General features: G+C 34.4%; 3 protein-coding genes and 1 long non-coding RNA gene across 4 annotated transcripts; all 4 read left to right on the top strand.

Annotated features, from left to right (window-relative positions):
* The first annotated feature begins 295 nt into the window (after positions 1–295).
* LOC124531362 (venom serine carboxypeptidase-like) lies at positions 296–4334 on the top strand. The gene is made up of 8 exons (XM_047105913.1): positions 296–477; positions 820–1448; positions 1524–1636; positions 1712–1882; positions 2219–2386; positions 2893–3152; positions 3874–4002; positions 4071–4334. The coding sequence occupies exons 1-8, from the start codon at positions 425–427 to the stop codon at positions 4267–4269; spliced, it is 1722 nt and encodes a 573-aa protein (XP_046961869.1). The 5' UTR covers positions 296–424; the 3' UTR covers positions 4270–4334.
* A 2365-nt stretch (positions 4335–6699) lies between these two features.
* Positions 6700–23438, top strand: LOC124531364 (venom serine carboxypeptidase-like). Its single transcript, XM_047105914.1, has 8 exons — positions 6700–6932; positions 7733–8058; positions 8358–8470; positions 9060–9230; positions 18924–19091; positions 19372–19637; positions 22071–22202; positions 22786–23438. Exons 1-8 carry the CDS (start codon positions 6901–6903, stop codon positions 23141–23143), a joined length of 1566 nt encoding a protein of 521 aa, XP_046961870.1. The 5' UTR covers positions 6700–6900; the 3' UTR covers positions 23144–23438.
* On the top strand, positions 9663–13028 carry LOC124531361. The gene is made up of 2 exons (XM_047105912.1): positions 9663–10023; positions 10644–13028. Exon 2 carries the CDS (start codon positions 10650–10652, stop codon positions 12780–12782), a length of 2133 nt encoding a protein of 710 aa, XP_046961868.1. The 5' UTR covers positions 9663–10023; positions 10644–10649; the 3' UTR covers positions 12783–13028.
* Positions 13437–16092, top strand: LOC124531366. The gene is made up of 2 exons (XR_006966513.1): positions 13437–15007; positions 15769–16092. It is a non-coding gene; the product is annotated as an uncharacterized LOC124531366 (long non-coding RNA).
* Positions 23439–24093: the final 655 nt, after the last annotated feature.

The following is a 24093-nucleotide window of genomic DNA, read 5'->3' as shown; positions in this document are numbered from 1 at the left end:
AGATAGTAAGCAGCGCATACTCATAAAAGACATGGATTGCAGTTCTAAAAACCAATATAAATGAGAGACTGAGAATACTTACGTACTTACTTACTTACAAGTAACGCATTTGACCGTATGCCCTTCGATTTTAAATTTAAAAAAAGTATTCGTGTTATTTGGTCATTGTCTCGTTGCATCACACATATGACTGAAACGAAATTTCCTCGCTGTGAATGAGCGTAATAATACCAAAACGTGTCGGGATCAAGTAGTTCAAGTGATAATATAGATATGTTTATATCAAATATACTGTTGGTCAAGTACGAGGCGCGTAATACTAGCCTTCAATTAAGCATAGGCGGTGTTAGTTTGTTGCGTGTACTTTATAACGTTATACAATAACATCTAATTTAATGAATGATATGTTCATAAAAGTCCAAATATGTTTAAAACTGTGATATTTCTTACTCTTTATACTGCCTTAGCGTCATACAGGTAAGTTAATTATATTTTTAATTCTTAACCACGGTACCTAAGTAACACATTCAGATTTACAGTTATTATTTTTGAAATTGTTAGTTTTTCATTAGCTATAATGTGACATAAAAATGTAATTTATATTATATTTTAAGAATTATATTATGTATAATATTGTGTTTTAATTACCGTTTTGAATTTAATCTGGAGTTTAATAGTTTTTAAAAAAAACATATCTGCGTGATAGACAATCGATTTAATGGCGCGTGAAGTTATATCATAGGCATATGTTTTCTACTGTACTTTTTACCTATTTCATATATGTAATGTTAATAAAAAATGAAAATTATTTATTTTCAGTGCTTATGGTAAAGTCATAATTACTGAAGAAAAACTTCCTGATATATCGAATAATTTGATCCCAAAAGAAACAAAACCTATTCCTGCAATACAAATAGAATTGCCAGTTTATAAGGAAATTTTACATAAAATTATACCTCCGAAAAAAGATCAACCGGAAACTACAAAGGTAGAAGCGACGACAACAAGCAATAACACGCTGAATACTAATGAAAGTACACCTGCGCCAACAACTACTGAAAGTCCGAAGAAATGTCAAACAGATAATTTAATTGATAATGTCCTAGGTTCAGAAGAAAGTATACCCTGTGAAGTTCCAGTTAAGGTTGATAATGGCACTGCACTAATATTAACACCTTTTATAGAGAAAGGTCAAATTGAAGAAGCCCGAAATGCTAGTATAGTTAATTCGGATATATTTTTGGGATATCAAAGTTATTCTGGTTTTCTGACTGTGAATAAAACGTACAATTCGAATATTTTCTTTTGGTATTTCCCCGTGGAAGGGAAACCTGTTAATGAAACTCCTTGGATAATCTGGCTTCAAGGAGGACCCGGTGCATCGAGTATGACTGGGCTTTTCGATGAAATAGGACCGTTTAAAGTAAATCCAGCTGGAACATTAAAGAGTAAGATTCTCCCCAACAGATTGTGGTATTGGAACACATAAGCTCAAAATATATGTAATATATTTTTCTTTGCAGAAAATCCATTTACTTGGTTACAGAATCATTCTCTTGTTTTTATCGATAACCCCGTCGGCACTGGTTACAGTTTCACTGAACACGCTGATGGATATGTACAGGATATGTCTACTGTAATTACTATCAATACATTATTACTATTTGTATTTTTGGGAACTTTTTGTTCATTCTAATTAGGTAATTTTCAGTACGGTATGCATTTACACGAAACGGTGCAGCAATTGGTCCAGTTATATCCAGAGTTAAGATCGGCGCCATTGTTTATCGCAGGAGAATCTTATGGTGGAAAATATGTTCCAGCCCTCGCAATGGAAATTCATAAACATAAAGATTTACCTGGATTGAATATTAATTTAGAGGCGAGTAAAAATGTTTTATTAATAAAATACACTTCGTGCTTGTCAGCAAATTTTCCAAATGATCGGTATTACTTATTCTTCTGATAGATATGTATATCGTTTGAAAGACTAATTTATAATGTAGCGATTTTGAACTGATTTAAATAATTCTCTTTTTCTTTGATCAAACCGATCCTCGTCAGATTTAGAGTCAATTAAAAATAAACTGAAATATGACAAATTTTTATTTCATATTTACCCAAAATTAAACGACATATATAAAGATAATACATATTAACAAATGGAAAATATTTAGGTGGCTGATAATGTTTTTTAATTTTATTTTCTACGTTTCAGGGTATGATTATAGGAAACGCTTACGTGGACCCGAATATGATATCACATGTGACCCTTCCATTCTACTATTTCGGACTCCTCAATAAAGAGCAACTCAAGATAGTGGATCCTCTACTAAAATCGTTTCAATCAGACATAGCATCAAATAACAGCATAGCGGCTAAGAACGTAAGGCACGAATAAATCTATATAAGAAAAGAATATTATAAATGTGGCGGTTTTTTTTAAAGTTTCAATAACTCATTACTAAAGTACCAGTAAAGTTTCTAGTATACTAAATAATATTTAAAATGGTGCTTCCTATTAAAATGCGTAAGTAAGTTTCATGTCAATTCTTTTGTGACACAATTTCAATCAACAATCTTTACATTTCAAAATATGCGCTTGTTTTATACGTATATGTACTCATATTTTAGTATCAATAGTTTAGCGGTCAGTTATTTTGGTAATATATTTACTGTTAAATAATTATTATAAAATGCATTGAAGTCACACATAGGTACTATTGCTTTTATCCCTTGTAATTTTGCCATAACACATTATTCTATAAGTCTAATAACATATATTTAATTCTTATAAAAAATCTTTCAAACAAATTTATAATATGATTGTATGTAATGTATGTTTAATGAGAACAACCGAAATCAAGTCTATTAATTTGTTTTCCATTACAGAAATGGAACAGTCTCATCGCGGTCTTACTGTTCCTGTCGCATCAGAAGCAAGCATACAATTTCTTAAAAGACGATCTGCCTGTCGGGCGTTACATCAACTTCCTAAAAACTTCGGAAGTTAAGAAGGCGTTACACGTGGGCGATATAAAGTTCTCGTTCGTCAACATGACGGTTAACTCGCGAATGTCGCCCGACTTCTTGAGCAGTTCCAAGCGTCTCTTCGAAGAGCTACTTGTCGACTATCGAGTTTTGGCTTATTGGTATGTAGCTGACTATCGTAACATATTCTTAAAGTTTTACATACAATAAATCATGTATACATCTTAGTATCACCATGTATTAGTATATATAAAAAAAAATATTATTAAAATAAATAAATAAATAAACATTATACATATAACACTATAAAAACACGAGAAATTCTAAAGAATGCAAATTTATAGAAGCTACAGCTCGTTGATTGTATCAGAAAAAATAATCGATTATGTTTACCGGTTTATGATCTTCCTGAATTATGTACTGTCTATTTGTGGTCCGTTCGATGAGCATCCTCTTATGTATATCTACATCATCTATCCGTGGGAGAACTGCGCCTATTGCACGGATGGGGCATTCGCCCTCCCCAGCGGTTTGAAAATACTATTGATAATTATTTTTAAACATTTACAAGCATTTAAATAAAACTAATTATAACGGATGAATCGCGTACATTAATTATTTTTAAACATCCCGACGTTTCGAGCACTTTGCAGTGTTCGTGGTCACGGGTAAACCACGAACACTGCAAAGTGCTCGAAACGATTCATCCGTTATAATTAGTTTTATTTAAATGTGTAATAATCGCGAAAATTTAAGACAACATCATTTACAAGCAGTTGTGAAAGGAATCTGAGCAAATCCTGATTGAATAAAAATCTCGATAGTTATAAGGAAATTGCAGAGCATTGAAAATTCAGATTCAAATAATGATTTATAATTCAGTGGGCAGTTGGACCAAATGCTGCCGTGCGTGTTCACGTCCGAGCACTACCGCACCTGGCAGTGGAACGGCAGTGCGGAGTTCCTCGAGGCGACGCGATATCCCTACATCTACAACGCCAAGCGGGCTGGGTCAGTACTAACTCTATACAAGACAACATTCAAGTGAAATAAAATATATTAATAATCCTTTCTTACAGGTACCACAAAAGCGGTGGTCACCTGACAGAAGTAGTGATTCGTGGCGCCGGTCACATGGTGCCGGTGGATGAGCCGGCCCCGACCCAGAATTTGGTCGCGCGCTGGACACACAACAAACCACTCAGTCAACGGTTCGGGCTTCTAGAAGGTTCCTATGTGCAAGAGTTTGTCAAAAACAGCTCCATGATATACTTGTGATTAACGGTCTAATGTAATCACTTACACTGTATGAATATAAAGAATAAATAATTATTTGTAATACATTTATACGTCTACTGTTACTTTTACCCTTTACGCTGCTGGATGAATATTTGACACCTAGCTTTAACAATGATCATTGCGAACATAACCCCTAAATAAATTATCATAATATATTTGCATAATCCTTTCTTTCTATAAAATAAGACTAAACGAACTTTCGGCTTCGGCTTAAACTATGGTTGAAGCCGAAGGTTCATAGTGAACGAAAACAATTAAATAGATCGAAGTGTTTTGGTAAACGAGAGCGAAATAGGAGAGACGATGGGGGTCGGGGGTCACATTAATGCGTCAGCGGAATGCCCTCGGCAGTAGTCAATGAAATCATAACAAGTTCGAGTACGCTTATTTAATTATCTAATCAGTATAATTTTAATTAAAAAGTTTTTGAGATCTACCAATACTCAATTATGGAAACTTTTATTTGTACGTAAACGTTATAATTATATTGTACCTTAGGTTTTGTATTTGACCTTCGGTATCGACGTTATATCAGAAACATTAATATAACTTTGATAATCTGATATATACATACTTTGATAGACAGACAAAAGTTAATACCACTTATGATTTTTAACCGACTTCAAAAAAAGGAGGAGGTTCTCAATTCGTCGGGGCCTTTTTTTATTTTTTTTTTTATGTATGTTACCGAATTACTCGAAGATGGCTGGGCCGATTTTGACGATTCTTTTTTTGTTTGAAAGGGCATGTTTTACAGGTGGTCCCATTGTCAGGAAATCAGGATCTGATGATGGGATCCTGGAGAAATCGAGGGAACTCCTCAAAGTGCCTTGGTCATATGCTCACGAAAAGTGACATTTGATGAAGTGGAACTGATGATGAAGACCACAACTGGTAATCAGAACCTATTAGTAAGTAACTATTTTACGGGTTTAGTTCGATTTCTTTAAGATAGTCTTCAAGCAAATGATGTTAGTAAACATGCCTATGATGAAGTCTAGCTATGGTGGATTACCAGGAGAATTCCTCAATGATTAACGGCATTTCATCGGGAAAAATGGTATTGTCTAATTGGCGATGAGCAGTTAACATTAGGCTATTGTAACTTAGGTAACGCTTAATTTGAGTTGCAGTCCACATCGTATTGAAACGGCGTTGAGTTATGTTTAGAGTCGAAAGCCGAAATGTACTGAGTATAATAAAGTGAATGACAAACACTACCAATTGTAATTATAAATAACAAAACAACACTGAAAAGCATTAAATAAATTTTTATAAATAAAAAAAAACCGCCTTCAAAAATGAACTAAAAAGAAAAAAATAATCAGTTACATCCATATCCAAGTTACGATTTTTTAATCACCTTTTGAAGTCGGTGCCAACAAAGTAAATAAATTCCTATGTTGAAATAATTTAATTTGTATCGATACTAAGGTTTGTCTAATGGTGTCATCTATACAATAAAAAGATTTAGTTTTTGTATGTATGTATTATGTACCTATATTAGCAATGTTGGCACCGACTTTGAGAGGTGATTAAAAAATCGTAACTTGGATATGGATGTAACTGATTATTTCTTTCTTTTTAGTTCATTTTTGAAGGCGGTTTTTTTTTATTTATAAAAATTTTACTGGTCCTTATTTGGTAAACTTATTTCCAGCCGTTTGCTTGATGCAGACCTATTCTTTATATGTTTTTGCTAGTGTATTTTTGCAGGCGCATACATTCTCCCCAGATCGAGACGGTAGCAAATGTCGTGCATAGCTGTTGCTTAATAAATGGGAAACTTAAGAATTCGCCGCATTGATGCCACTTGTCGATTGATGAATAAAATTATAATTACATAAATGTTGACGAGTACAAATGAAATCAATTATATTTAAGTAAACTTTACAATAAAGCGTTTTTGAATAGTCAATAATTAAATACTACCACTCCCACACTACAGTCTGGATAATTAAATTATGAACATTTATTTAGTACTCCTTTCTTAAAGGCCGGCAACGCACCTGCAAGCCCTCTGGTGTTGCAGATGTCCATGGGCGGTGGTAGTCACTTTCCATCAGGTGAGCCTCCTGCTCATTTGCCACCTATGTCATAAAAAAAAAAGTTGTTATTAAGCATATTGTATAATGATTTCTTCGTAATTTATAAGTTACTGTTGAATTGTATTCGTATTGAACAGTTTATAATAGTTTATTTATAAAAAATAAGAAATTACCTCTTAAAGTTTTAATGATGAATGGAAATAGTTATGCATTTCATTCTTTATAAGACAAGGCAGGTAGACAACAGGTTTGTCGAAAGATCACCGACAACACAAAACGCAGCTTTGTTTGGGCTGTACTGCGATGTGGAACATCGGTTGCATTCTGACAAAGTGTCAGATTATACGTTTCATTGTGTAGCGGTCTGTCATAACTTGACAGTTGACAGCAACTAAACTTAGTTTCATATTCCAAAAGTCCGATGATGTAAACAAGCAAACATTTTTGTAAATTGAATAGGAAAGTGAGTTATAGTTTAGTTACCTACAATAATAATTAATCTTCCATTAGATATTCAACAAATATCAATCCGGATGTTAAGATTGTGATAAATACAAGAAAAATGTTTTTAAACGGTCTTTGGATTGCTTTTACGTAAGTTAAATGTTACAATATTTTAAATGTCTTATCTATATTAATAAATTAATATGTGCACATTAAGATTAATACTAACATATATTGTTTACACTTTGATGACTAAACAAAAACCATAATTTTTCAAGTCAATAAACTAAAAACTTTTTAGCAAACAACGATTTCCAACTAAAAATATATTGTACCATACTTCGAAAAGAAACTATTTAATTTCCATTTTGTTTGCTTCAAATATATACTCCTACATTTTGAAACAATGAATGATTTCACAATGTTAAGTGTTGAATCATATTTTGACATACCTATAAGGAATGATATGTAACAAAACCACATTGGTGTAAGGTGTGGGGACTGTATTTTTAACAAAACTCTTTAATATTAAATGCCTTCACAATGTATGTTTATTAATGAACATGAATAAAATTAAGAAAGCTGTTGGTCTATCTTAATAGAATACATTGTCTTAATGGCATAGAATAAATAAGGAAAAGCATAATAGTATAATTATTATAATGTTATATTATAACACAGTTAAGAAAGTGGTTGTTTGCTTTTGCATTTAATTGTTTGAAGAATATAAGACTTGAAAGCGAAAATATACTATTCTATCTATCATCTATCTATCATTTTCTATTACATTGGTGTGTATATGATTCATTGTGTCAACATGGAAACAGCTAATCTGCAAATAGTATATTTGATGTTTCTGTATTTCTGGGAACCTATGTATTCTTATATTTATCTATACTAAAAATATCTGTTATGTATCCATTAGTAAATAATAAATAATTCTATTCCAGTATAACTGCAAGTGCTGTAACAACACATGCCTTAAAACCAGCTCTATTATTGACTCCATTAATAAAACAGAACAAAACAGAAGAAGCAAGAATTTCATCCCTAGTCGATCCAGAAAGCTTCCTCAATGTGACCAGTTATTCGGGCTTTCTTACTGTTGATGAGACACATAACTCAAATTTATTCTTTTGGTACTTTCCCGCATCTAATAAAAAAGGAGCAAACACAGAATGGATGATTTGGCTCCAAGGGGGTCCGGGTGCCACAAGCCTTGTGGCACTTTTTTCTGAAATGGGACCATTTGAATATATCAATGACCAATTAAAATGTAATTTTTTCTCCATTTATTTAATATAATAGTTATTTCTTTCAAGTAACAAAACTGAATTTATTTTTAATTTCATCAGTCATGGATTAAAGCCTGACTGATTTCAAGAAATTTCTTGATTTGCAGTTTTTTCAGTGTAATGTTTCTATGTGTAGCATTTATGTGATATAAAAGAGGTTTAACTTGCATGTACTAAGTCTATTTTATTTCTTAGAATAATGTGCATTTATTTTTATACAACAACAAAAATATAAAAATTGTAAAAATGGGTTATTTATCTTTATCTTATTTTTTTTTAGTGAGAGAAACTTCATGGTGTAAAGATTTCTCTATGGTGTTCATAGACAACCCTGTTGGTGTTGGTTTCAGCTTCACAGACAATGCAGATGGATATTCCACAAACATGGATATGGTAAAACTTTATTTATTGTTTTTAGTAATATACTATGCGATATTCAAACGTCCTAATTGTCATTAAAGATTAGACTGCCCTTAAACAGTCTATGATTGTAACATTATGACGAGATGATTTGCTCTAGCACTTTTAAACCATATATATAACTAGCGACTCGCCCCGATTTCGCTCGGGTACTTGATATAAGTCGTTATATTATGACAAAATTACATAAAATCTTTATAAATTGTAGCCTATGTGTTATTCGGATTCTGTAATTTCATCCAAATTAGTTTCGTAGTTTTTTCATGAAAGAGTAACTAACATACATATGTATGTATACCATACTCATCAACTTTCGCATTATAATATTAGTATAATAGAATTCTAAGTATACTAGCCTTTTTTTTTTTTTCTCGCTGGAAAGTGGGGGGGTGTGTGGGACTCCCCGGAGCCCTGAACGGCTCAAGCACACCGGGTTTACCCACTAAAAAACCAGCGGTACCCTCTCCGTCTTTCGGCGGACGCCACGGGATCGCTTACGCATGCTACCGTGAAAGTATGCTAGCCTGAGTTTACATTATGGTTTTGGGCCTTGTGTCAATAGTATTCGGAGAACTTGTACCGCGCTGTGAAGCAGCTCGTAGTAGTGTACCCCGAGCTGGGCCCGGCGCCGCTGTTCGTGGCGGGCGAGTCGTACGCCGGCCGGTACGTGCCCGGTCTCGCCCATAAGATATTGGAAGGTATGAAGACTTCTGATAACAGCATCAATTTAAAGGTACCTAGTAACATAATAAGGTTTGACAATGCTTACTATACAGGGTTATTTGTAAAACATTAACAACCTCGCAGGGCTAGATTAAGAACATCATAAATAACAACTTTTGTTTTATGACCTTGAACAAAACTAAATATTTTTTCCAAAAAAACATTTCCAAGTTTTTGTTGCACTCTCTAACATTTCAATATCCTTCCGTGTTGCGTCATTCATATTTAATAATAATAGTAAAAACCCTCAACGTAATCACGTGACTGGCTCGCTATTGGCCAGGGTTGTTCTTCAAAAGCTAGGAAAAATGCTTTCCGACGAAATATTTTAACAAAAAAAAGAATAAGAATACCATTGATAGCCTTTTTTATTTATATTTAGGATTATTATATACGTTACTAAGTAAATAAAAAACAAATGAATATATTTTGTCATACAAAGTTTAAAAATGAGCTCTCAACGTCATTATGCTCAAGTTCCGATTGCCGTCTCTAGATGTAAAATTTGTTATTAAAAAATCTATGTTTACTTAATAATTGTAATTATGTTACTGAGGTTAAGTTTAATACATTATCTTATATTTAGATTGAAAAATATTTCCCAGTATGGCAAAAATTATCGTAAACAAAACATTTAATTTTTGTCACAAAAAGAAAGACATTTGTCGCGGTAACATTGATTATTCTTTTGAGTGAACAACTTAATTCCTAATGCAACGCTAATATACCCTACCGGGTGCGCGGGGAGAGTCCTCAGTCGACGACAATATTTCGGTAAGAGAACACGTACGCTTTCAAAAACTGTAAGTACATTTTGATGGTTATTTGCATTTTGTCATAAAAAAGGTCATTTGTATCCGAATCTTAAATACTTTAATGTGCACATTAAATATATTTGTTTAATTATACAATAAAAGCAAGTTGTAAACAGCTTCAACTAATGTAATTATTTCGTTGGTATTATGCTCACAGACAAGTCTGTACAAGTTTTCTTCTAATTTGGTCATTCTGCGATACGTCATTGTGGTCAACTTGTTGTTGAGACCAATGACGGTAAGTTTCATACAATGATGTTTGCCTTTTCTTTAATGACGACTTGTTACCAAGAATGATTCCAAGTTTTGTGCAAATTTTATGTTTTCATTAATTAAGGAAGTAAGAGCTATATTACATTGAGGATAAAAATTAAGATTACCTCTATGGTCCCTTATTTTTTTGCTTTTAGAATATAACGTTTTCATTATTATATTCACGTTATTAGGTCATTCGCAAATGACCTCTGTCTTAAATTAAGTTAAATTTTGATAAATCTTGATTTCACAATAGTGGCATTAAAATATTTATAAACAAATGACATTTATTGCTGTACTAAAATTTGGGCATGCTTTATAACTTTAAAACAAAATATATATTTTTATTGCAGCAAAAAATGCCACAAACCAAAGAACAACGATTAGAAAGCCAACGTTTGTGTAAAAGAAGACGCTATCAGGAAATTAAAAATGATCCGGAGCTCCTAGCGGTTGAAAAAGAAAAAAGAAGGAAACAATATCTTAAAACAAAGGAAGAAAAGAAGATTCTTCAGATCAAAGATCGAACTCCCAGATCTCAGAGAGAACAAAGAAGAAGATGGAAAAAAAATTCAAAAAACTATCGTGACAGACAAAAAGAAAATTTGTATAAAGATGCGACAATAGAGACAATCCAAGTTAATGCAGTCGCGGTTCCGAATTTGCTTAACGATGCTGATAATAGTCTTAATGAGGGGGATCCTTTGCAACACGATTGTGAATGCCAAGTCGTCAAACGTACAGTCAGAAAAATTAGATATACGGAATTTAAAAAAAGGAAGGTATTGATATCTATAATTAAATCATTAAAAAAGAAGAATGAATCACAACGAAAAACTATAACTAATCTACGGAATAAACTCGAGTTCATACAAAATTTACCAGATGAAGACCGAAATAAAATAATAAACAGCAAGCCACCTAAAGAACGAAATTTTTCATCCAAGAGCACATACCGTAAAAAGAGCTTATCTGAAATAAAAAATGCAATCATATCATTTTATTGTGACGACGCAAATAGCACCATTGCTGCAGGAAAAAAAGAATTTATTTCAAGGAATAAAAAAAGAATGCAAAAGCGATATCTGACAGCTCCATTAATTGATTTATACAAAATATTCATAAATGATACCAAAAATAGAATCCATTATTCATTTTTCTGCAAAAACCGACCTTTTTGGGTATTGCACCCCAAACCGGCTAACCGAGATACATGCATGTGTATTACTCATATAAATATGGAACTGTTGGTGAGTGCTTTGAATAAGGCATCTATAATTGATGAAAAAAAACCGCAAGATATATTAACCACACTGTGTTGTGATACAAACAACACAGAATGCTTGCAAAGAATGTGCCAATCTTGTGCAACACGTCACATTGCTTACAAACCATTTAATAATGAACATAATTTAATATTTTTTCAATGGCAGAGAGTTAAACAAAAAGATGGTGCCAAAATACAAGTTTTAACAGTAAAACAAAAAATCGAATTGAAACCTTTAGAAGCTACTTCCAAATTAGAAGAAGAACTACCAAAGTACTTTAACCATATCTACAAAATTATTAACCAATATAAAGCGATAAAATCACTTAAGACTAATTTAAATATTCATGAAGCAATCATACACGTCGATTTTTCTGAAAATTATAATTTAAAATATGCTAAAGAAGTTCAATCTTTTCACTTTGGAGGGAGTCGACAACAAGTATCGCTTCACACCGTTGTAATATATACCCATAGTTTTATAACTGGTCAAGTTACTCCCACATCAATGTGTACCCTTAGTCCATGTCTTCGACATGACGCTGCATCAATTTGGGCACATTTGTTACCTGTGCTCGACAAAGTTATAGAACTTAATCAATTCGTTGATACTATTCATTTCTTATCCGACTCTCCATCGTCGCAATATCGTAACAAGTATATGTTTTATATAATCAGTCAGTTATCGTCACAACACTCCAACATAACCAGAATAACGTGGAACTATTCTGAAGCTGGCCACGGCAAGGGTGCTCCAGACGGCGTAGGTGCCACACTTAAAAGATTAGCTGATCAGACGGTTCATTTTGGTACAGATGTTGGAAATTTTGATCAGTTTTACGAACTTATGGAATCGAGATTAGAAAATATTACAATTAAAAGTGTTTCAGAAGAGGATATCATTCAGAGGGAAAAGTTAATTCCTGAATCATTGAAACCATTTAGAGGTACTCTTGCCGTGCACCAAGTCTTATGGGATAAATTTAACCCTAGAATCACTATGAGAAATATGAGTTGTTTCTTATGTGACGTTGGTGAAATTTGCTCCCATGGCAAACATCTGGGTTTTATAAATAACTTATCTGTGAATCAGAATACTAATATTGATGCTTCTGTAGTTCCTTTGAAAAATACTAAGAGTAAATTTCCATTTGCACTTCAAAATAAAATCACTGTTTTATCCGATATTCTTATTGATGTCACTAACAAGATTCCACGTCAGTAAAATCAGGTTTATATGTTGATCCCAACGATATTAATTTAAAAAATCAAAAAATGTAAGTCTACGAGCAAAAAATGCACTCAGTCATAATCGGGATGATTAAATCATCCCGATTATGACTGTTGCTTTGTAATTGTGTGTATATCTTGCATTTGGAAGGTTTTATTGAATACTTAAATATTTGAATTATGATTGTCTGTGATTTTTTATTACCAAAAATTATGTGCTTGTCGCTCTTGCTGAATTGGACGTCAAGCGACAAAAGTATCCCATTTGCATTATTAAATTGCTGTTTTGTTTATCTTTCTATTAAAATATAATTGGTTGTTTTATAATTCGGTAAATAATTGATTTAGTAACAAATTCTTGTCTACTACCGTATTTTTAAAGCCTTTAAATCATTTTGTGCAACATTGCGTCATTATAATCCCAGCTGTCGTCATTATTGGCGTGTGGAGTCATTGTTCTCAATACAAATATTTTGAAATTTATCAGTTTTTCATTTAATACTGAACATTATCAGGTGCCTTTCTGATTGGAACTTCATTTAGTATGCATAGATTGCATCTACTTTGTTAAAAATAGATTACATAACTTTTTAATGAAAAAACAAAAATATTGTTTAAATAAATTAATTTCAAAGAATAACCCGCCAGCGGTTTTCGGAAAGCGCGTAGAAGGGTTTCGCGCCGCCCACACGCTTCGCTATACGTCTTCGTATTATCAGTTTAACTGACACAGCGACGCGCAAATGTTTGCAGGATGTAACAGATTTTGTTCCTCTCGTGGCTACGATGACGAATGTTTATCATAGTGTGAATGTTTGTATTTTATGTTTACGTCCGGAATTAGGATTCCCGGAAATTTTTACTCTGAAGTGCCGAGCAAAAAGTGATGTTCAGTCTCATGTTCCAATTTAAACACTTGACTAATTAATTTGCAAAAGATTATTTAGTTATTTGGTATTCGTATAACATAGTAAAGTTAATTATTATTTTATACCTTTTCTTAAACTATGTACCTAATCTCCCGGATCCTATCTGATAATAGGATCCTCGACTCCTGATAATGAGACCGACTGTTAAGTATACTTTGAAATAAAAAAGAATTTTCATAATCGGTCAAACCGTCTTTGAGATTCCGTAACATACCTACCTACATAAAAAAGTCCCGACAAATTAAAAACCGCAATTTTAAGTCGTTTAAAAAAAGCTATAAAGCTAAATGAAAGTTAATTACGAACAAGAAAATAAATATTTCTCAATTTTAACAATCTAAGTTAAAATAAGGTACCTATTTAATTATTTATGAACAAAAGACAATATGATTATTATCAATACCTAATCTTTTTTTTAGTAAAACTGCTTGTACTACTATTACTTTACTTTAATTTATCTTATTCAAGGTAAACTAATGAGTTATTTAATCGAACAATAACTAAAATCCGATAATCACAATAAATTAAAAACTTGTCAACATTTGATCTGGCCGGCCTATCCATCAAAAGCCGTAATAATATTAATCGTGACTCATTATGTAGGTACATAGGTAAACCACAACGCCTTCATACTCCTACTTATCAAAGCATAAAACTGACCGTATTAAAATGATAAAAGGTTAAATCGTTTTGTTTAGGCACACGGCATGTTTAGATGCCTAGGTACGTAATTTACGTGTATGACTAATGTATTCAACATTTAACTATTTCTATAAAGTAATATGACACACGAATCTATTAAACATTAAAAACAGGCCATCAACTTGAAATTCCGGCTACCAGAACCAAGAATTAGAAGTGCATTTTAAAATTTTTTTTTTGGGAAGAAAGGAGTCAGTGTTATTAATTTACATTCAACAATAGAATAAAAACAAATAAGTTTTATCAAAACAAATTATTTTTCAGTTTCAAAATAGTAGGTATCTTTTCTATCCATCTATCAGAATCTTACTGTAAAGACAAGGCTGTATGGTCTAGTATCATTGCCTATATCCAATCAAGATAAATTAAAATTAAACCCTGCAATGTGACATTTATGTATTTGTTTACAATTTTTTTGCAACTTTTCGGTCTTGTTTTACGAGTTTGTTTTATGAATCATAAGTTTTAGATTTAACAGTTTTTGCAACTTACTTTTAGTTGGACTACTATTTTGCGACATTGCTACTGACCATTGCAAATTGAAAGTTTAGTTCTTTCCACCATAAGACAATTAAAAGGAAATTAAATAGTAAGTATGTTTATTTCTCTGCTATGTTTTACATTTTTTAATGTAATCTTTTGTTGGGATATTTTTTAATATTAAAGTGTGGAAAATTTAATTCATTCTTTATACCTAAGTTACCTATGTAAAATTTTGCGTATTTTGTGATACAAGATTAAATGTTGTCTGTTACTTTGCACCTCTGTACAGATGTGTACAAGACCTTGTTGATCTCCCTTAAACAATTTTAAATAAACCAATCTATTTAAAATTTTATAAATGTCATACAATTTCTATTCTCTTGACAAAAATATTGAAGAGAAAGCTCATCTTTGTGCTCAACAGCTTTCTTTATTGTTATTTCCTATGGTTGTTATTGGTATTCCTTTCTTTTAGTAAAATAAGTTTACATTACTAATACAAAGTAAAATTAAATTCTTAGAGGAAGCATAAATTAATAATGTTATTTTTGAATTGATAAGACAAAAAAATTAACTAAATTATTAAGCATGTAATTTAACTATTTTTATTTTCTTTTAGTTTGGAATTGAATAGCAGCAGATGTATTTGCTTAGATTTAAAATGTGAAAGTAAAGTCCTCATTTAAATAAAACTATTTTTATTTTGCATATGTAACTTTTTGGTATTGCTAATATTGCAATTAGAATTCAATCCAACGCCTCTGATGAAATGTTTGTTTTATGAATTCCACAATACATATTTCAGAATGGATTGTATTTTCTATCCAGTAAACTTCTGTTCTTTAATAAGTCTCATAATCTCTACAGGTAGACAACTTATCAAAAGTTGTATATCAACCATGCTGGCAAAGAGCTGATCAGACCAGCTGGGATTGGGTACCTCAAGCGAGCTAGACCAGGAAACTATCAAACCTTCCTGCAAATTTTCAGAGGAAAATCTCAATTGAACATCAATCATAAGAATAATAAAATTATTTTATTATACACAAAAGGCCTTGTTTTTTATTAATCTTGGTATTGTATGTCCCTATGGTATTTAGTAACTGTATTAATATGACTCAATATCTTTTATTCCTTTCTTCATCTAATTTGTTATAATAATATTTTTGTATAATAAATTAAGAACTGAAATAATTTTTTTTTAAACAAAAAACAGACCTTAATTTAATAAGCTTTAATTTTTATGCTTAATATTATTACATTCTTGTTAAATTTTACATTCAATTGTTTTTTTTTACAATTTATTATGAACAAACTTTATACAAAAAAACCTAAGGGCAATATTTTTATTATTCTGACTGCCTCATTTACAAAAAAAAATGCAAATATGAATTATACAATTAACTTAAAAAATATGATCTTAACTCTGTTAAACTGATTTCACGATGGAATTAGGATCTGGGTATAAAGATTCTTCTCAAGTTAAAAGACAAACTTAAGTTTTAGCTCATTGATTTTGTTTTAACAAATTAAAAATAAAACAAAAACATAATAAAATGATAGTATGGGTTTGGAACCACACACCATTTAGAATTGATAGTTTTATGGAGACCAGCTAGTTTGTGAGTATCGCGTTTAGGTAATGAGAATGACTTGTCTGTTTGAACGCTTAATTGATACTGACTTGCTTGCTTTTATATTTGCTTAGGAATGTGAAACATACAATGAAATTATGTTAATGTATTGGTGAACCTATACAATGATGCTTATTTTAAATTAAATTTTATTCTATTGTACCTCTAAGGGTTAAAACCCCGGGGATGTCTGTGTGTATTCCGCACATATTGTTCTATGTAGTCACCTTCACAACCTACACATAATCCACACCTAAAAATTAATTGTTCATTCACTCTCGATAGCACTTGTGAGTTTGACTTAACCTGGTCGAAAGCCCAAGTGATTTTCTCCACTAACATTTCACGGCTTGTGATTTCACGTCCACTATACACCAATGTTTTGACGTGTCCCCATAAATAAAAATCTAATGGCGTGATATCCGGCGACCTAGCGGGCCAGGCACGAGGTCCGCCGCGCCCAATCCAACGACCAGGAAAATTGTTATTTAAAAAATTCCGGACTTCGCGAGCATTATGCGCTGGCGCTCCGTCATGTTGATAATACATAACACGTAAATCAGCGAGGGGTATATCTTCCTCTAAATCTGGTAGTGTTTCAGTGAGGAAACGTAGGTATGTTTCTCCATTGAGTCGCTCCAAAAAGACAGGGCCTAGTAAAGTTGAATTTACAATTCCTGCCCACACATTGACGCTAAATCGGTGTTGAAAATGATGTGGTCTAGTTTTGTGTGGATTTTCATGGCACCACAAATGCTCATTGCGAGAATTGAACAAACCGACTCTGCCAAATGTTGCTTCGTCAGTCCATAAAATAGTTGGCCTCTCGTTTAGCACCCAGTTACAAAACGCAACTCGCGCGGGTTTATCGGGTTCGTTTAATTCTTGGACGCGAAGAAGGTGAAAGGGATATTTCCCTTCATTGTGTACAACACTCCATGCGAAGTATTGCGATACATTAAACCGCCGGGCTGCATCGTTGGTGCTCGCTGCTGGATTGGCTTCGAAGAACTCCATGATGTCTTCTTCCTCTTGAACTGTGCGCCTTGGCGGACGACCACTATCTCTTAAAGGAGAACGGAATTGGCCGTAATCGCGTAATCGCTGTGTGGCAGCTAGCATTGTCACGCGGCTTGGAGTAGGCACATTTGGAAATTTAATCGCATATTGACGACATGCTTCTGAAACGTTGTCATCGCATTTCGCTAAAATGCGAACCATTTCAGTATATTCGATATTGGAATATGGCATAGTGAACTTATTAACTGAAATCAACGGACTGTAAACTGAAATTAGCAATAAGAGCACGTTGCGCGGGCACATCAAAGCGTAAGACTGCGACGGCGCATCAAAGCGTTAATTACGTCAAGTCAAGCGTGTTAACTCCGCCCATTTTGTGGGTGGAGCTAAAATCAGACTATTTTAACTGTTTTTTTTTTCATTGCCGTATAGAGTTTTTAACATTAGAGAAATCAATTTTAATATTTTTAATTTTGTATGAAAGTAAAAATTAATGAGTTATGAAAAGTCATAAAACAAAAGTTGTTGTTTATGATGTTCTCAATCTAGCCCTGCGAGGTTGTTAATGTTTTACAAATAACCCTGTATATTATATGTAGAACATTTTCTTTCCTTTTTCAAATTATAAACGTCAGGCAAGGCAAATTCAATACTTTAGTTATTTATCGATTAATGCTTAATATATTATATGTGTCTGTTCTATCAATCGTTACTTCGAGAAATTTCTATTATGTGATCATCCATTCTTTTTTAAGTCTCTGAGGCTAAGTCCAATAAAAAGGCTTAATTAAGAACGGTCTAATATACTTATATACCGTTCGGAATTAAGACTGGACTGGAGTATAATCCAGAATCGAGATGGCCCAGTGGTTAGGACGCGTGCATCCTAACCGATGATTGCGGGTTCAAACCCAGGCAAGCACCTCTGCTTCATGTGCTTAATTCGTCTATATAATTCATCTCGTGCTCAGCGGTGCAGGAAAACATCGTGAGGAAACCTGCATGTGACAAATTTCATACAAATTATATCACATGTGTATTCCACCAACCCGCATTGGAACAGCGTGGTGGAATATGTTCCAAAACCATCTCCTTAAAGAGAGAGGAGGCCTTTAGCCCAGCAGTGGGAATTTACAGGCTTTTGTTGTTGGAGTATAATCCAGTTCACTGACCTTTGAGGCATAATTTGAATATTGCTTATGTCAAAGTTTATTTTCTGCTCAAACAGTTAGAATGCATTAAAAAAATATTTCAGCTGACATTTTTATTGATTTGAGCTTTTTTTAACAACACTTATGGCGAACGCCAAAATGACTTCAGCGATGGGAAAATTTTTCTGATTTATTTTAACGTAATTAAATATTTCAGGGTATAATAATGGGGAATCCCATCGTAGACCGCCAGAGTATAGTTGACTTCACCCGGGTGTTCTATAACTGGGGTCTGGTCGACTCTCAGGGAGCGCTGGCGGCGAAATCTCTCCAGGAACAATTTGAAAAAGCCATTAAGGACGGAGACTCAGTCGCTGCGTCCGGAGTGAGTAAAATATTGACCAAGAATTGTGTTTGTTTCTTTTTATTATTCCATGGTTCAGGGTTCAGGGTTTTTCATTTGTCGAATACTTTGAAATGAATCAATCGATATATATAGGACTTTAAATGAACATGGATATTTTCATGATTACAGTTATTAAATCGATAGTGGTGGTTAGTGGAAACTTGTTGGTATATGATCTATTTTTATGTGTTATTAGCTATTAAGATTAAATGTTAACTGTTTGTTTCCCTTAAAAAGTAAATAAATAAATATATTTCAGCTACGCGAACGACTTTTAGACAAATTACAAATAATAGCTTCCAAAGACGAAACTTACAATTTGCTCAAAGATCACGTCGTCGCGCACGTTAAAGACTTCGTCCCTTATATAACGCAAGAGAGCATTCGGGACAAAATCCACGTCGGTGCCAAGAAGTTCGACTTCCACAACGATGATGTGCATATACGTCTTAAAACGGATTTCCTGGCGTCCGTGTCTCCGAAAGTTGAAGAACTACTCGAACATTGCAGAGTTTTAATATATTGGTAAGTTTTTAGAAATATAGCTTGGTAATAAATATAGGAAATATATATGGGTAGCTCAATATCGATTAGAAACATCTCTGAAAATAAAACATATAGGGTTGAAGATATTTTCAAACTTATAATTTTCCAACTGTTATTTCTGTTGAAATTTTTATGGCTCCGTATATCTAAATATGCGACCAGCATATTTAGATATATTTCGGAGTATGTTGATTCCTGAACAGTAAAACTGATTCGAGAGAGCCTTTGATTCATCTGCATATTCAGGCCCGCTGCTAGCTGTTTTGTCGCCCGCGTGGAATACCTATTATGCCGCCCTATTTTTTTCGCTGCAAAAACGCATACCACTTTTCCTCCACATGAGGTGGGGGTCGGGGTGTATACCTGCTAAAAAACCAACGTGAGCCACCCACTCCGTCTTTTTGGAGGATGTCACGAAATCGTTTGTGCATACTACCGTGACGTCCTGACGGTAGGCTCACCTCTGCGGGGTTCCACTTCCTAGGAAGTTGTCAGGGTACAAAAACCCTTAACCCCGGGACATTTAGGGCGGGAGGAGAAGATATTCATAGCGAATACCCCTTCTTCTGGTCTTCTTCGGTGAAGCGGATTTGCAGCACTGATCCCACGGTCCCGTAAGATAAGAACCTTGTTACGAGCATTAAGGGAGTCCAACCAAATAGGTGTATTTTCCGTCCAAGTACAGAATCAGCAAACAAATCCCATACCATTGAATCGAGGAGTGAGACAAGGGGACGTTATTTCCCCCAAATGTTTACTAATTCAATGGAGAATATGTTCAAGACGCTGAACTAGAAAGGACGTGACATGTAGATGCCACGTCATTTCAATCAATCAATCAAAAAATCAATGGCGAATACATCTCTCACTTGAGATTTGCAAACGACATCGTCATTATGGCAGAAACGTACGGACCTACAACAAATGCTGAACCAGCTGGCTGATTTTTCTGTGCGCATCGGCCTACGGATGAACTTGGATAAAACCAAGATAATGTTCAAAGAACATGTTCTACCGGAACCGATTGCGATACACGGTGCCGTCCTCGAAGTTGTTCAAAAATATGTCTACCTTGGGCAGATTTTGCGATTAGGTAGAAACAACCTTGAGGACGAGGTGAATAGAAGAATTCAGCTAGGTTTGGAAAATTACGTCGAATCTTTACATCGTCGAAGAACCGACAATCGTTGGGGAAAACGTGTTCTAGAGTGGAGACCGCGTCTCGACAAACGTAGAGTAGGACGTCCTCGGGCACGGTGGAGTGACGACTTACGCAAGACGGCTGGCAGGAACTAGATGCGAGTAGCCCAAGAACGATCTCAGTGGCGTGCAATTGAAAAGGCCAATGTCCAGCAGTGGACGGAAATGGGCTGATGGATTGGATTAGATTTATTGATTTACAATAAATAAAAAAATATAATGCCATAGTGCGCACGCAGGCAAGGCGTTTAAGGTCCTCCTACTAAAAGCATTGATGAGCTTCAAGCTGAGTTGGACAAAATGTTGCCCGAAGCTCCATCTACCATCCATGATGAGGCCCTGATCCCTTATATGTGTCTGCGCCTTAATTACCGTCCCTTGGAGGGCGGTAGACGCTCCTCGAGGAGACCTCAGCGAGGACCGTGGATTAGGAGGGCCTCCGTCCTCGAAAGGAAGACGGCGAGCTTGAAGTCCAGCGTATATCTGCTGATGTTGAGTAAAAATATAAAATATAAAACGCCCAAGTGTAATGTAAAATATAAAAAGGCATGGACAGCTATGAGCCCGTGGATGTCGTAAATTAAATAAAAAAAAAGAAGGGGAGACTATTGAAGTCGTTCGCCACATCCAGTGATACCGTTAGGACTACGTTCCCTTGGACCACCGCCTCCATGGTCCAGGTGTTCAGGGTGTTTTAGGGCATCGTGGTTGAGTGACCCGCCCTGTTTCCCGTTAATAGCTCCCCGACCAGTCGCAGGAGATATGGTGGTAGTTATTCCGTAATAGGAGCGCCGTATGTCCGGAGCTTCCCTCGCAAACCACGATAGGGGCGCCCCGTTACTCTCTGTTTACTTAACGCCTTTTCAAACTCATTTTTCAACTGGCGATGTGCGGCCTACAGCTGTACCTCTAAGTTTGCGTTGAGCACGTTGCGCCTGCGACAGCGAACGTATACCCTCCGCGCGCGGTTTGACGGTGCCCGTAGCTCTGCTTCGAGCGACCACCGATAAACCTTACGGCGCTATACCCTTCAAGCCGCCCTACGACAACGCCCTACTACAAGTAACGGATACCTAATCTACCAATTGATAAGGAAGCTTAAAGAGGATTCTCCTAACTTCGATAGTACTGTTTTTGATAGGATAACAGACGACGGACTTTTAACTTTACTCAGTTCGATATTTCCTCCTCCCCCATGCTCGCGTGGCGCAGCGGGCAGCTGGACCTGACGACGCCGTGCGTGCTGACGGCGGAGTCGCGGCGCGCGCGCTGGCGCTGGAGCCGCCGCGCCGCCTTCCTGGCCGCGCCGCGCACGCCGTGGTGGTTCAACGGCACCGTCGCCGGGTACGCTATTACCATTTCTGGCGCCCCCTGACCCAATTTACAGGCCATTTCTCAAACTAACTGTATTTTGTAGTATTGCAGTTCCCATGATTTGTTGTACAATATGTTTATAGGCATAAGTTTCACATGCAACAGTGTTATTGGCAAATTTTACAAATTGTTTTATACGTTATCAAGAGTAGTTAAATATATAGTTAAATTTCTCAGTAAAATTAAAACATTAAAATATCTCTATAGCACAATCGTGTATCATATTGGAATTATTAATAATTTCGGTACTGAAAGCTATTTTGGCTTTTTTTAGCTTAATATGGTAAGGCAGTCTATAACAAAGCCCAACCACATACCGTTGCGGCCATCCATCTACAATTAAATACCATAAGATTGTCTCACCATTTTATTATTTATTTTAACGACAGCAATAAAGTTCTACTGTATTTTTTAAATGTTATTTTAATCTTTATTTTGGTTATTCGTACACATTAAAATATTCAGTGTAGTGTTTATTTACAAATGATAAATTCTCACAGAATATTTAATTAATTATTGGTATTCCTTATAATACATGTTTTTTTTTATCTAGATATGTGAAGTCAGGAGGCGGCTTCACCGAGGTACAAGTCAATGGCGCGGGTCACTTAGTTCCAATAGACAAGCCGGTTCAAGCGAAGTCACTCGTAACTAACTTCATTCTCAACCGGGACTTGCCAATGCCGCCAAACTACAAAATAAACGACGAGGATGTCCCGCCTTACGAAGAGTACACAGATCTCAGTCATTACGGAAACTCGGAGTTCAAGATTGGTTTAATCTCTAGCGTGGTCGTTAATGTCCTTTTGGTGATGGGTGCGGCTGCTGGACTGGTGATGGTTATCAGGTGGAAGAGACAGAACGATTTCTTTTACTCGCCTTTGAATGACGGTATACTGACGATGACGTGATATGACATAGAAATACTGACAAACGATTTACAATACCCGTACGACTTAACGTACAGCTTACTGGAAATATGTGGATATATCTATCTCCTTCTTCGGCAATCGAAGAACGAGATAGATATATCGACATATTTCATTCGATTTGCAAATAACTACAAACTACAAAGTACTACAAACGGTTCGTTATAATAAAGGAAAATCTCGATCAATTATGTCAATTCGATGTCAGAGCTTCTCTCTTATGGTTGAAAAAGGTTAAAGACTTTTTTAAAAGCACTTTTATATTCTTACGGCAATGTGGATTAAAATACACCAAAAAAGACTGCGACTCAGTACATAAGTATGGTACATCGTATTATTATTTTAGTATGGAACTTAACATTAAAACATCGCACTTAATTATGGAATTTGATGTTATCATCACGACAGCAAAAGTTTCACCTCTATGTAAATATAAAATGTATCGTGCCTTCATTTTTATAATAAAAACTTTTTAGCTTATTGGCTAACGTGACAATTTTATTACAATTTTTTTTATTCGATTAAATATTAATATTTAATTATGTTTTTTTATAAAAACTTAAATAATAATTAATCTTATAGAATAAGGCCTTCGCTTACCTATAAATATCTAAAGTTAGATTGCCTTCCCATCGGATAATTCGAGAATACAAAATGGCGACTTAGTTGTAATCGGTTACGAGGAATATCCGTTGAATTTGAATTGTTTATAATTGTTATCATAAGTACATTATATTCTTACCATAACCCCTAATAATTCCTAACTATTTTTTATCTGTTAACGTATTTTATTAGTTATAACATTTTGAATGTGTAACGAATATTTAGTGTAAATAGGCATAGACAAATCTGTTCAATGGTGTTTGAAGTGAAACTTCTTAAGGATAATTGTGATTTGAAACTCGTTGATGCGAATAGCGTTACGAAAAAAA

This window comes from Vanessa cardui, chromosome 7 (genome assembly GCF_905220365.1).
Source record: "Vanessa cardui chromosome 7, ilVanCard2.1, whole genome shotgun sequence".
Classification (NCBI taxonomy): domain Eukaryota; kingdom Metazoa; phylum Arthropoda; class Insecta; order Lepidoptera; family Nymphalidae; genus Vanessa; species Vanessa cardui.
This window is presented reverse-complemented; position numbering and strand designations above follow the sequence as displayed.

Coding starts and splice junctions, on each gene's coding strand:
- LOC124531362 (XM_047105913.1), top strand. CDS start 425: ATGTTTAAAACTGTGATATTTCTTACTCTTTATACTGCCTTAGCGTCA. Junction 1,883..2,218: donor GATTGAATATTAATTTAGAG/GCGAGTAAAAAT, acceptor TCTACGTTTCAG/GGTATGATTATAGGAAACGC. Junction 3,153..3,873: donor TATCGAGTTTTGGCTTATTG/GTATGTAGCTGA, acceptor TTTATAATTCAG/TGGGCAGTTGGACCAAATGC.
- LOC124531364 (XM_047105914.1), top strand. CDS start 6,901: ATGTTTTTAAACGGTCTTTGGATTGCTTTTAC. Junction 8,471..9,059: donor ATTCCACAAACATGGATATG/GTAAAACTTTAT, acceptor TTGTGTCAATAG/TATTCGGAGAACTTGTACCG. Junction 19,638..22,070: donor TGCAGAGTTTTAATATATTG/GTAAGTTTTTAG, acceptor CGCGTGGCGCAG/CGGGCAGCTGGACCTGACGA.
- LOC124531361 (XM_047105912.1), top strand. CDS start 10,650: ATGCCACAAACCAAAGAACAACGATTAGAAAGCCAACGTTTGTGTAAA.